The following is an 11,850-nucleotide window of genomic DNA, read 5'->3' on the forward strand; positions in this document are numbered from 1 at the left end:
TATTGGCAAAATATATAAATCTTATGATTGCTACAAAAATTCACTAATCAATAAATTGTCTGATAATTAATAACTAATATACCTAGAACAGTTCACTGGTTCAGGGGAATAATACCCTTCTTTCTTGTTCAGATGCTGAAGTAAATATAGGTATCCCATCTTATCACATGGTTCAGTAGATCTTTTGGGTTCCTTAGATTTTTTGGTTGCTCTCGGTACTTCAGTGACTTCGACCTGGTGTACTGAATCATCTTTGGTATCAAAGTAGTCTAGAATAAATAAGCTTAAATTATAAGATATAATCTTAATAAGAAGATAGATTGGGAAATAATTTGAAGCAATATTTTATGTAATGTTTGTTTTTTTTTCAAATGTCGTTAAGAAGCTGTTCAAAATGAAAAATAAAACAAATAATTAAATGAAATATATTTGAAAACCTGAGATTACAGAAAATATTTATGAATCTGTGTGTGTGTGTGTGTGTGTGCGTGTGCGTGCGTGCGTGCGTGCGTGCGTGAGTGAGTGAGTGCGGCCGTGCGTGCGTGCGTGCGTGAGTGCGTGCGTGTGTGCGTGAGTGCGTGCGTGAGTGAGTGCGTGAGTGCGTGCGTGCCTGCCTGCCTGCGTGAGTGCGTGCATGTAATATATGAAAGATTATGAATTGGAGAGACCACTCCAGTGAAAAACAAAAGGTGTTTGTTTGCTGGCAAAGTTGTGGGAATGGTAGTCTGGGATGTGAAAGGCATGATGTTACTGGGTTTTTTTTGCAAATGGAGAACATTTAATGCTCCTTCCTGATGTACTCTGTTGGAACGAACAAAGGCTTCTTATTGAAAGAAAAGACGGCAACAATCCTTTGGGGACTCATTTTGCTACATAGAAAAATTCAGACTGTTCATCAAATGTGTTAAAAGCTTGATCAAACATCTGGGAAGAACTTGAACACCCAACATATAGAGCAGATATATTGTCGTGAATTTCATTTATTTAACTATTTAAAGAGGTTTTAGAAGGGCAGAGTTTCAGTTATGTATATGGTATAGTTTTATACATGTCACAGGCATATGGTCATATCCACCAATATTATATAGTTGCTTGGTTTATACTAGTGGTTCTCAAACTTTTTTGTCCTACAGCCCCTTTATTGAACACAGAATAGAATGTAATACAAAAAATGTTAAAACATTCGAAATCATCTTAATGAGAAGGGTGAATCGCATGTGCTGCTACCACATTAGCAATCCTTGGCTCTATTTTCATTAGCAGTAATATTGTTGACCATGACAACTTGTAGTTATTCATCACCCCCCAAATACACCTGTGGTCATCACCGCCCCCCTGAACCACTGCAGTGCCCACTAGGGGGCAGTAGCGCCCACTTTGGGAATCACTGGTTTAGACCAAAGAGCACAAAAAGGACCTGTTTTTCATATTAATTGGTACTTTTATAAAGTTACTAGATGTATTAAAGATGTACCTTCGTCTGATTCACCATACACAAACTTAGCTATCTCGCTTTCAAGAATCATCCATATTGCTCGGCCCAGTATCCACTTCATGAGATTAATCACTGAAGAAAATGGCTGGAATAAAAATAAATGAATATTGTTGAAAAATTGTTTTTGAAAACTATGATTGACTAATAATGATTATCATAAAGATCAGTGGTTCCCAAACTTTTTTAGCCACAGCACCCTTTTTGGGATAAAAAATTTCACGGGACCCTTGTCGAGCGAAAAAATAAATAAAACTTTTGCCACAATTATCCTTAGATTAGTTGATTATTTAGGAAAATAAGAAAAAAACAGTGCAAAGTAAATGCTGGAATGCACTGTATACTTGTTATTTTAATTTTTTTTTTTGGAATATTTTGAGAATGTGGCAACCTCAGGGTGCCGCAACACCCACATTGGAAACCTCTGATGTAGATGACACAAATAAATAATTTAGAATTTTTCAAAATAATGAAAACAATTCATTAAATTCAATTTTTCACAAATCTGTGAAAAGTTATTCTAAATTACTATTTTATTTTATGAATATACTTTGTAATTGCTATGTTTCTTTTATTAAAATTATTTGTTTTTTATAATGTTCTATTCAGAATAATGAAAATATGAGAATAGAATAAAAACGTTTGTTTATAAAAAACATAACATATAAATTGAACACAAAATTAATAATTTTATTACATAAGATTGATTGAAAATAAAAAATACTGATTTTTTAATATCTAACTTTAGTTGTTCAGAATGTCAGGAATTGAATGAAGTGTAAAAAAGAGAAATGGGTGTAATTATATACCATCCCTTGTTATTAAACATGAAATAATATTGATAAATAATAACTACCACTCATTTAAAAACATTTTGAATTTAATCTAAGCAATGTTATTTCTTTAATTGAGGTCTCTTTTAGCCAAGGGTTACAGTTTGATTCTTGGTAAACTTCATGTACTCATATAAACTGAAGAGCTGTATGTCCAAAAGACTGCTGACATTTGAACTGACAATTCAAAATGACCTTCCATAAACTTAACTCAATTAGTAACTGCATTGATATAGGTACTATGGCCCATTCAATACTGAATAGCTTCCTTTCCTATGCGAGATTCAGTGATCAATCATCTTTAAATTTATTGGTCAAAAATTGACTGTATCTTTAATTAATTTTACCATTTAGGTATGGATTGTTGTTTTAATTAAACATAATCTCCACATCATTCAACTGTCTTTAGTTTAATTACATACATGATTGTTTTAATGTTTTATGTATTTACAGTTAATATACGTTTACACAATGCTACTGTAATTTGTTCCAACAAGCTCAGAACTTTTTTCTCTTTACAATGTGACCTTGACCTATTTTAATATTTAAAAGTAAATGATTTACAAAATATATTTTGACGTTCAAAGTTACCACAATACTTAAACTGTATGTAATAGATTCAAACATGCTATTTACTTAAGAACTGAATTTAAATTATTAAAGAATAATTATATATAAGTTGTAAATAATTAGAAAACTAAAATGTAATACAAACTTTAAACCTCTCTACTTCTATTCACCCAAAACTAGTTTAAAATATTTAATATAACAATTACATCCTCCTAGCAATACAAAATCATAATATTTAATAGAGTAATGATGTGTCTACAACTTCTATGGATATAGAAAATTATCAAATGAAACAGAGGGCCTAATTACTGAATTGATTTCCATATAAAATATTTATTTATTAGTGATCAGTCTTAACTTTTGGATCATAGACAATTTTCAACATGAAACATACTTTGCACTCAGAGTCATCTCATATGCATGATGAGCTTTAGACTCGAGAGAAGTTTCACAAAAAAAACAAACAAAGGTAAGTGTATACCTAAAGAGATTCTAAAATACTATGAAAATACCCACCCACTTTTCATACTTTTTCAAGTCCTGGAACCATCTGAAGATGTTAAATATGAAAACAAAGGATATCATGTTTTCTCCTTCCTTCTGGTATATCCTGAACACCTTTTAGCATGAAATTTTCTTTTTTAAGGGTATATTGGTTGGTATTTCATAAGAGGGTTAGGAAGTGACCAAAAACTGTGAGACAGAGGTAAAGGTGTTATGGTGATCAGTGAGTTCCATCAAAAATTCAAATTATATTTTATTCCAATACTTAAAATAATGCTGAAAATATGGCTGATTAAGATTTCCTGCAAAAAGAAATTGGTACCACTGACTTGTATAGCCTCAGTTTCAGCTTTGTGACAGAAAAAGACAAAACAAGTACTATATATTATATAAGATAATAATTAATGATTAGAATCTGAAAGTAAGAAGGAAATGTAGGCCTCTAGGATGTAATAATAGAAAAATTAAATCATTCACATTCTTAAAAAGCTTTTTAATTGAAATAGGTAGCACCAACATTGGAGAATGACCCATATATATCATAGCCAGTCAATTTATTGACTTAGAAGAGGTTGCCATTAGGATCACTTATCAGAATTTTTATCTGATATTATCTAACTCCACTAGTAGTTCTTACTGAATTATTCTATTAGTTTATAAGTCAACTTTACTGTCTTGTGGCATTAAAGTTACAACTAGTAGAATCTTCAAATATTTTTTATGTAAAAAAATAATTAAAGAATTTTATTATTTTGATAGTTGAGTTAGCTAAAATTTAGATTCTAGTAATAAAATATTTAACTTTGAATAAATAAATAGATAGATTACTTACTGAAATAAGATTCCATCCCGCATTGACCACTATAGTGGATTCATTTGGACATGTTGCTTGGTAATCGAACATAACTACATGCCTAAATATATTTTTGGAAACCATTGCTTCCATTATTGCACCTTCCACTTCACCAAAAAATCTTCCAGTATCATTATTCACTTCTGAGAATATTACATATCCATTTCCATCAATGAGATAGCAGTCAAGAGTATCTGATTTGCATGAAGCACATTCTTGGCACTGAGAAAATTAAATTTTTATAATGAATGTAACTTAAACTGTTATTTTCAAAGATATTAAAATTATTTATGGTAAAAACAACTATTTGTAAATGTTTAAACAAACTGAAGTTGACTCTGTTTGTAATCAGAGGAATTTTTACTCTAAACTAAGAAACAATTTCTGGAGGTCCTGATTGATATATAGGACATGTAGGCACCTATTATTAGATCCGGAGTGCCCAATCTGTTAATTGTGCATGTCACAACCCAGGGTTCCCTACATTGACACTTACTACAATTTTACCTCTCCCCCTTGCTCTACACCCTGCTACCTTTACAATAACTATTTCTATAAGACACACACAATGAGTTTTTTTTCGCGAACCGCCAAGTGAATATCACTTTCGATTTATCTTCACACCTTCCACCTTCCTTCTACTCCTGGACTGTTTTTCCCGCTCTTCCTCAATCCATTTTCTCCCTAGTCTCTCCTTCTTTCCACACCATGGAATATATCATGCCTCGAACGAAGAATAAGGGCAATCCTATATTGGAATTGGAATTGAAATTTGGTAATATGCGTTTTTGAGGTATAATGAGCTAAAATAAGAATTGTTAGCCACCTCGTTTACTATATCCTCTATTCGTGGTTAGGGGGAGGTGTCTAAATTAGTAAATGTATTGATAGTTTACGAATAATCAATTACCATTCTTTTTTTGGTTTTCTGATGAAACTACCAATGGTTGTGCTGGTCATGGAGATCTGATCTCTTCAATAATGCCATTTTCTAATAAGTTTTATATTACATGCTGGATAAAGTAAGAGTCTAACTTAGAGTGGTGTCAGAATTTTATTGCAACTGGCTTACAATTTGAGGTAAGGTGAATGAAAAGCTTAGTTGGTTCTATATAAACAGGGGTCAGACTCGATACCATGATTGGGGCCTTTCCACCACTGAATTTTACCTCTAAACTTAAGTGACGTTTAATAATGTCAGGGCCAATTACATTGGCTAATGAATAACTATGATCATAACATTAACTTAATCAAACATGTGTTTTAACAACAACTGATATATAAATATCATTGGTATATGAATATCAATGGTACATAAATATCAGTGGTATATTAATATAGTTATTGTATATAAATATTATTATATGAAGGATATAATATAAGATTACTTAAAAAATTAAAATTTTCATATATTTAAGGGGTAGTGCATTCCCCATGTGCCTCCTCTCTATATCTGCCAAAACTGCATACTATAATCTTATGATTTCTATAAACAGTTTTAAAAGGCAATTTTTTTTTTTACGTACCTTATCAGTTTAAATATAAGGATTAATTATATTGATTCATATCATATGTAAAGCTGAACACTCACATTTGATTCTTTTGAAGTGATCTGCATGAACCTACTTTTTAAAGCAGCATGTCGTATTTGAAAACCGACTACAGATCCTGGTGCTTCATGACCACCGTCTTTTGGAAATATGGCATGAGTGGCAGTTAACTTTATATTGTCATCAGATCCTGAAAATTTCAAAAAAGGAATAAAAAAGGTACAGAGAAAGAAGTTTTCATCACAAAAAAAATAAAAATAATAATAAATAAAATATAAAAGTTGTATATACTAAACTCTTACTGGATTTTTATATACATTACACTTAAAATGTAGTGTTGAGAAGGATTGATGAAAATGTTCTTTGATCAATTATCAATAGAATGAGATATATTAAATAATTGTTATCTTGAAAAGAAAACGTCCGTTAATTCCACTAATTGGCAGAGCCCGATTTACTGTTTTGTAGCTAAGATATTTACTCGCTACATTAGATATAAAAACAAAAACAAAACAATTTAATTGATTAAATATAGGCCTGGGATGGTTTAATTGGCCGTCGACAAAGACTGAAAAACGAACGAAAAAGAAATGAATATGAGTATCATTTCTTTCCAAAAAATGATAAAAGAATAAATTTTCCAAAAACATAACTAAACAAAACATTGAATAATTACCTGAATCAAATGGAACGGAAAATACGAAGGCTTCAGAATCTAGTTGATGATGCAAAACGGCACTTCTGTACCACACTTCTTCAAGGGCTCGATTGTTAGTATCACCAAATGGTCTGCAACAATTCATTGTAGAATATACGTGATAAGGAATAATAATAAAAGGATCCAGTTATGTATTAAATGACGAATATTACAAAGTAATTGAAGAAAATAATTTAATTATGAATGAAGAGAGAAATATATGTGCAAAATAAGCGTCAAGAATGAAATAAAACCACGAATTCTCGATACCAATACAAGTGTTATTATTAACTTAAATTTTAAACTTAAAATTGAACATTGTTGTTAAATTTTTATTGAATTTTCGGGCTTTAAAATTATCTTTACAAAACATCCTACATTTTGTGTATAAACGATTTTTTACTTTCACTTACCAATATTTTTTTGCTTAATCCAAAAAAAGGCCATTTATTCAATTTTGTTTCGCACATAAATAATTTAATCACACAAATAATTAATAAATTTATTGAATTAATTAATTAATAAATAATCACATAAATAATTTCATCTCTTTAAAAAAAAACGAATATTTTATTTTTTATTTTAAGTAGTTAAAATAGCCAGTTTAAACTGAAAGTGAAAAAAAAACCTGAATAACAATTAACTACTTTTTTTCATCAAATAATCTCTACACCTAATGCATCGATCAAATTTTAGGGGCTCACACTCTAAAATTCCCATTACTTCTGTAATTTTATTACGAAAGAATAATTTGTGTTGTAACACATCGTTAGACAAGCGCAGTCACATTGCTGTACAATAAACAATAATTAAGAAATAAAATAGCTCATAATTATAAGTTGTATTTTGGTCGCTGAAGTTCGCTACTTACTCGCTTGTTTCGGTTGCTTCTGGAATGTGCTGCCATCTAGTCAGTCCACTTTGTGTCGCAACAAACCTCAGTGATGCTCCATATCGTTTTACTAATTTTTCTCTAGAAATAAAATAATTGATGTTTTTTCCTCAGTAAATTATTTTAAATTTAGATCATACTATGATAAAAGGATTATACTAATCAAAGTCTTAGTTGACTCTTATACAATTATGGGATCGTATTTATTTTAATTCTTGCTGTAATAATAAAATGTATACATAATTTACAATGCCTTAAAGAACGATTTCAAAACTAAGCACCACCAGGAAGTGTGTGTCAGGTGATGGCACAACTGAACATTGATCGTACATTAAAAAAAAAAGCACTACCAGCCGGAATGGTCCCTCCCCAATCTATGTAAGTCGCCCGGCAAACATGCCATCACTGTATAAACCGCCTTCAGCGGACAATGTATCCCCTCTTAAAACGTCATCCGGCAATACAAGATTGTTTACAATGCCAGTATATATGTAATATAATAATAATATGTACATTTGTATATTTTGATTATAAAAATATTACAAGGTAAGGAAAAAAAAAAAAAAAAAATTTCAAAACTAAGGAAGACCACTGAAAATCCCAAGTTGATATGATGAACTTAATGGACTGCGATATCATTGACAAATTGGGGCCCGGTGCGGATTTATTTTTGGTGGTTGGTTATAATTATTTTTGAAGCCTCTACCAAAATAAAAAGCCTCCACCATTTATTTTTGGTGCTTGAGTTCAATTATTTATGAAGCCTCCACAAAAAAAAAAAAACATACTCGTCTTATTAAATAATTTTTTCAATAAAGTTATCATTGGAATAGAAAAAAAAAGCCAAGTATAATAGGCTTATTATAGTATTATAAAATGCCACCAGGTATAATAGGCTAAGGTACCCCATTACTCAGAGCCAGTTATAAAATGGATACAGTGCAGCTTGATGTTGAGGTAGAAGTGGCAGCAATGAAACTTCATGAACACAAACTTCGGTCATTAAAACATTCAGGGGCGTTGCATAGTGGAACGAAAACTCAAAAAAGCGGCCAAAGTACATTTTTAAAGCCTTTTTTTCTGTGTTAATAAAAATTTACACCTAAATTTTTGGTAACATGCGTATTCAAATTATTTCAAAAGCATATTGGCAACATACTTGAAAACATACATATTCAAGACATATTAACTTATTTGTTTTTTCAATATTTCTATCGGCCACGATATTTGTTCCTCATACAAGCTTTAAAAAATGAGGAAATGAAAGACAATTCGCACAAAATAAAGCGTTTTTGTTCTAACTCTAGGTTCCGTATAATAATCCCATATGCAATCATAATTTTAATATTAGTGAATGAGTATATATTTTTTCACATTTTATATTGCCAGGTAGAAGTCATATAATTACAATAAAATAATTTAAATTATAATTTTGTGTTGACCTGCAGTCTGGAAATACCTGCTTTCCTCTTTTAGATTAATTAGAATAAGTAAGGATACATATGAGCAGTTAATACGATATTTTTCTGCAAAAATCTGACAACTTAGAACCACACTGAATAAAATAATATATCATAATAATGTAAAATTTCAAAGGACAACTTGACAAAACTTCCATTTTCGTCATTATAGCAAGATAAGTTGGGAACTTTCTAATTTAGGTCATGAAATATTTTTGTTTTGTTTTTAACTTTTTAGAGTGATAGTTATAAATTGCAAATTTGCCTCTGCGAATTTTTTTCGGAAAAATAAAAAAATTGTTTTCTTCTTTTAGTTTGAACTAGAAAATAATTATTCAAATAGCTTCTACTAAATTAAATTAAATAAGATTAAATTATCTACAGTTTTGATTTGAATTATTTTTTTTATTTCCACCTACCTATATATAGAATATAGTAAGGGAAAGTGTTTTGATTGTGAAAAATTTCGAATTCAAATTTTGGACGGAAATACACGTTTTAAGTCCCTTGAGTCCAAATAACCTGGTCTCGTAAAATGGTATGTGTGTGCATGTGTTTTCTATCTAGCTCAAAAATGAAACGGTTCATAAAATTCCACTCAAAGTTACTGGCAGTTAAAGGAGCAGTAACTTAAACTTGGGAAATCCAACCTCATCCCGAAGACTGAAGCCCAGGCTGCTGCAGGACATTCTGTTATAAATTGTGTATTAATCCATTTCTATTATTGTTGTCACCGCTATTTTATTTATTTTTTCTCTTTGTCGTTTTCTCAAATTAACCTTTTTCCCATTAGAAGTCATTTATTTATTTTATTAAATCTATAAATGTCATTGTTTTTTGTATTGACTTTTTTTTTTCTCTCTAATCTTAATAAGAAAAAAATGTCATTTTAACCATGTAAGCCCACCAGGCCGATCTTTTATTAAATAAAAAGTTAAAAAATCTCTGAGTAAATCGTTTTATCACAATGCTAAGAATTTGAAGTAGATTCCTATGACGATGTTACTGGAAATATTCAAGTATAACACTTTAATTAAAATGTAGAAGATGCGAAAAACATTGCATACGAAGTATTAATTCTTATTTAGTAATTCTAAAATTCTATAAATCAATTTGAAAGAAGAAACCAACCAAAATATTGGAACAGTTGAATTTCGAGCTCAAAAAAGTCAAATAGGATCAGACTAAAATTATAAGGCAATAACACTTTTGCCAATTCCCACATTCGTCAAAGACACTCAATAAAACATATTTCAAGAGGCCGCTTAAAACCTTTTAATGAAATAAGTATAAATTCATATAAATCAGTAATTATTGATATTCTATATGTATATTTATAACTTACTCATTCCGGTCTTTAGCCGACCATTTAGATGTTTTATAAGATACTTCTGTTATCTTTGCATCAAAAACTAGCAGCTGCATAAGTTCTTTATCACCTAAAGCAAAACACTTCGTACATAAATGTCAAGTTTTAGAATAATGATATTCTGTAGTATGTAAAAACCTCTTACAATAATATTCCTTGGCGTCAATACTACGTCGGTTGCAGTTATCTAAAAAAAAAAAAAATAATAAAAATCATAAAACTATCAATGTCATAAATCATTTTATAATAGCATCTTATAATAATAATAATATTCTTTATTTATTCTAGGATTGATCCCTTAGAATAATATACAGGCGTCAAAATCAGGCTTTAGAGCCTTAGAGTACAATACAAAAAAAAAATGAAATTATAAAACGTCATAAAATATAATGAAATAATGAATTTGAAAAGATAAAAATGAACAACAATAATTAACAGATAAAATAAGGATAGAACAAATAAAATAAAACCATATGTCATATCATAAAACATAAGACGACTAACACTTTATAAAGAACACATAAAGAAAAACAAAATCAAATACAATTAAACTAAAAATAATAAATGAAAAGGTAAAATTTCTGCTAATATACATATTTACAAGTATGAACAAAATTCTGAAACATAAAATACAGAGAATATATAAACCTTATTTGAAACTTTCAATTGTTATTCTTCCGGAATTGGATGGACAGAAGGTAGTCGAAGATGCGTGATTTGAAGATTGGAAGTGAATTAGAACTACGAATAAAGGAGGGAATAAAATAGAAGGCTGTGGTTCGGTGTGCAGTTACATGTAAGTCTGAAGGCCGTGAGCAGGTATTGCGGGAATGCACTGAGGATTTAAATTAAAGGATATCAGAGATGTACGATGGACGGCGGGATTGGATAAATAGGTAGAGGAAGGAAGCAAGAAAATATTTACGATGGAAGGAGGGGTAAAACCACTTTAACTTTTCATAAAATCGGTGACAGAGGCGTCCCTGGGGACCCCAAAGATAAATCGTACAAAGCAATTAATTAAACATTTTAATTTTTTAATATTATAGGGACATAACTATATTGATTCGATTCACTATCTATCAGTTTTATTTTAATGGGCCATGTCCTTCAGTCCATAAGTTTTATTTTTTGTCTTACTAAGTACTTTTATGAGATGTAGACTTTTATAATAGTTAAACTGTAGATTGTAGAAAAACTCTAGCCTCTACAATATTATAGTTTATCTTCTATTAGTATCAACTACTATCTTCTTGATTTATTGTTACATATATTTCCAAGTTTGTTTGTTATTTTTCTCTAAATTAAGGTTGTTTTCTCGTTTTGTTTTTCAGCCCTAGAGAAGAATTGAAATTCTTATTTATGTTTCTTCGTTGACCGCACACCCTCTCCACCCACCATTCTCCTCAAAAAAGTTTTACTTCATGGTACTGGTTTTAATTATTGTTATATTTTATACATTCATTGTACAAATAAGTTCGGATCGGAACTTCAAATTTTTAATTTTTTAATTATAAATCTTTGGTTAGAAAATAAATTTCCGGTTTACTTTTCTCTAATTATCTTTTTTTTTTTTTTTTTTTTTATTAGAAGAGATTTATTTATTGATAGATATTACAATCTGCCACAC

General features: G+C 30.0%; 1 protein-coding gene across 2 annotated transcripts in view; it reads right to left on the reverse strand.

The window, feature by feature from the left end:
- Ca-Ma2d (Ca[2+] channel Muscle-specific alpha2/delta subunit) overlaps window positions 1-11,850 on the reverse strand; it is a 59,313-nt gene that overhangs the window by 1,579 nt on the left and 45,884 nt on the right. For both annotated transcript variants that reach the window (XM_067049547.1, XM_067049548.1), the window contains 8 exons: window positions 10,366-10,407; window positions 10,197-10,290; window positions 7,371-7,472; window positions 6,479-6,591; window positions 5,844-5,992; window positions 4,232-4,474; window positions 1,475-1,580; window positions 83-269 (listed from right to left, as the gene is read on the reverse strand). In XM_067049547.1, coding sequence (XP_066905648.1) covers window positions 83-269; window positions 1,475-1,580; window positions 4,232-4,474; window positions 5,844-5,992; window positions 6,479-6,591; window positions 7,371-7,472; window positions 10,197-10,290; window positions 10,366-10,407 — 1,036 coding nt within the window. The remainder of the gene's footprint in view (window positions 1-82; window positions 270-1,474; window positions 1,581-4,231; window positions 4,475-5,843; window positions 5,993-6,478; window positions 6,592-7,370; window positions 7,473-10,196; window positions 10,291-10,365; window positions 10,408-11,850) is intronic.

Source organism: Halyomorpha halys, unplaced genomic scaffold (genome assembly GCF_000696795.3).
Source record: "Halyomorpha halys isolate HHAL.00 unplaced genomic scaffold, Hhal_1.1 Scaffold766.1, whole genome shotgun sequence".
Taxonomy (NCBI): domain Eukaryota; kingdom Metazoa; phylum Arthropoda; class Insecta; order Hemiptera; family Pentatomidae; genus Halyomorpha; species Halyomorpha halys.